General features: G+C 39.3%; 1 protein-coding gene across 1 annotated transcript; it reads right to left on the bottom strand.

Moving 5' to 3' along the window:
* Nucleotides 1–676: 676 nt before the first annotated feature.
* LOC102926041 (olfactory receptor 10J5) lies at nt 677–2,219 on the bottom strand. The gene has a single exon (XM_006990562.3). It carries the CDS (start codon nt 1,702–1,704, stop codon nt 775–777), a length of 930 nt encoding a protein of 309 aa, XP_006990624.1. The 5' UTR covers nt 1,705–2,219; the 3' UTR covers nt 677–774.
* Between the last annotated feature and the right edge of the window lie 263 nt (nt 2,220–2,482).

The following is a 2,482-nucleotide window of genomic DNA, read 5'->3' as shown; positions in this document are numbered from 1 at the left end:
GTTTGCACAATGTGCCTCAAGATGGAAACATAACAGCATTTAACTTGAACTCTGGAATCAGCACAACCAATATCTAAGAAAGTAACTTCAATTTCATTTCAGCTGCTATATAAAAACTAAAAACAAACATTTCCATAGGCAGAAAACAGCCATTGTGAAAACAGGTACAGAGATGTTTCCTCAGTGTGCTTTCTTTACTGTTTAGCCTGTGAGAACAGGACTTTTTGCTTTGATTGTACAGGAAAAAATAAATAGATATAGAAATTGATAATATTTAAGGAGTTAATATAGCTAAATAATGAAATATGGTCCCTTTTCTGCAAGGTCTTTATCTTTCAGTCAATAAGAATTGAGCAAATCCTTTCTCAAACAACATTTTAACTCTCTTGAGCATGAAGAAGTAAATGCAAGCTTGTCCCTGCAAGTTATGATCCATAGACCCCTATCTACTACATTATTCTTGTCTCTTCTCTACATCCAGACTAGATAGAGGACTTGACTGTCTGAGAGTCTATGTAAAGTGGAAGCCAAAAGAGGTTTCCATACCAAAACTATCCAAAACATAAAGAAGTAAATTTAATCCAATAGAAAATGATTCTTGGACTTGAAAGTCAAAATTTTGTTTTCTGCCATCACTGAGACATTTTTAAAAAGGAATTTCTACTCACTAACAATATTATCTGTAGACCTGTATTTGATGAGCATGTGGAGCATGGCTTATTGAGGAGTAGACATACTTGGCTGAAGATTTCCTGACAAAAAAGTTCAAATCTGTTAAGAAGCATTCCTGCCCACAGCTCTGCACAGAGCATCCTTGACCTCTTTGTTCCTGAGACTGTAGACAACAGGGTTCAGCAGGGGAGTGATGATGATGTATGTCACAGAGAGAAGAAGATCTTTTTCTACTGAACTTTCTGACTTGGGCTTGAGATAGGCAATAGAGGCACAGCCGTAATGGACAATGACCACAGTGAGATGAGAGGCACAGGTAGCAAAGGTTTTCTTCCGGCCTTCAGCTGAGGCAATTTTAAGGATAGAAGAGATGATGAGGACATAGGAGATGAATATCATCCCTATGGGCACAAGAATCACAAATGAACTTACACCATAGTTTATTATCTCATTGAGAGTGGTATCAATACAAGAAAGTTTCATTACTGGGTATATGTCACAGAAAAAGTGTTCCACCACTGTGCCACAGAAGGGCAAATTGAACATGGCTGGCACATGGAGAACTGCCATAACCAGACCAGTTCCCAAAGATCCACAAACCAACCAGGCACACATTCCTTTGCTCATGATGACCATATATCTCAGGGGATCACAAATGGCCACATAACGGTCATAACCCATTGCTGTGAGCAGAAAACAGTTGTTGGTGGCCAGGGTGACAAAAAAGAACATTTGGGTTGCACAACCTGCCAAAGATATGGGAAGATTGTGAAAAATCAGACTAGAAAGCATTCTTGGGACAATAACCAGTGTGTACACAGTCTCTGAACTTGCCAACATGCTCAGGAAAAAGTACATGGGAGTGTGGAGATGATGGTCCATGTACGTGATCGTCACGATGATGATGTTGCCAGCCAGAGTTAAAATGTAGATGGTTAGGAAAACCACAAAGAGGGTTATTTGATGTTTTCCAAAGCTAGAGAATCCCAAGAAGATGAATTCTGTCACATCAGTGAAGTTCTTCCTCTGCATTCTGTTCTATCAGTGTCTAAAAGCAATAAGAAGGGTCATCAAGGGAAAACTTTCATCAGCAATTAACTTTAAAGTAAGGAATAATGATAGCTGACATGAAAGAGTAAACCTATTTTCCTCCTTTATGACCATCAAGTTCACATCCAGAGTATTTGTCCATGAAGTAAGAAACGTTTATGCACCTCTTTGGAATTTATGTGTATAAACATTAGAAAACTCTCCTGTGGAAGAAGACTTCTGAGCACATGCTCACCTTGCACAATATAGTGATGTTAGGGAGTGTAAGGGGTCAGAATAGAGACTGTCATGCTCTGTTCCACACTTAAACACTCTTTTTTTTTTTGTTTTTTGTTTTTTGTTTTTTTTTTTTTTTTTTTCGAGACAGGGTTTCTCTAGTAGTTTTGCGCCTTTCCTGGAACTCACTCGGTAGCCCAGGCTGGCCTCGAACTCACAGAGATCCGCCTGCCTCTGCCTCCCAAGTGCTGGGATTAAAGGCGTGCGCCACCACCGCCCGGCCCCACTTAAACACTCTTAACAAGGAATAACACCAATAAATGACATGCCAAGAAAATCATAAAGATGGATGCTTACAGACAAAATGAATCAACAGTGTGGGGTGTTTGAGGAAGACAGACTTTGAAAACATGGTTGATAGGTTTAGTGACAAAGCCACCAATAACCTTTTCACACAGTGTTACAGTTGAATTCTAAATGTGAAGACTTGAGTTCATCAAGAAAATACATGCCAGATATCTCATACTCTCAGAGAAGAACAACT

Source organism: Peromyscus maniculatus, chromosome 11 (genome assembly GCF_049852395.1).
Source record: "Peromyscus maniculatus bairdii isolate BWxNUB_F1_BW_parent chromosome 11, HU_Pman_BW_mat_3.1, whole genome shotgun sequence".
NCBI classification, from domain to species: Eukaryota; Metazoa; Chordata; class Mammalia; order Rodentia; family Cricetidae; genus Peromyscus; species Peromyscus maniculatus.
Note: the sequence above shows the minus strand (reverse complement) of the source record. Positions and strands in the feature narration are given on the sequence as shown.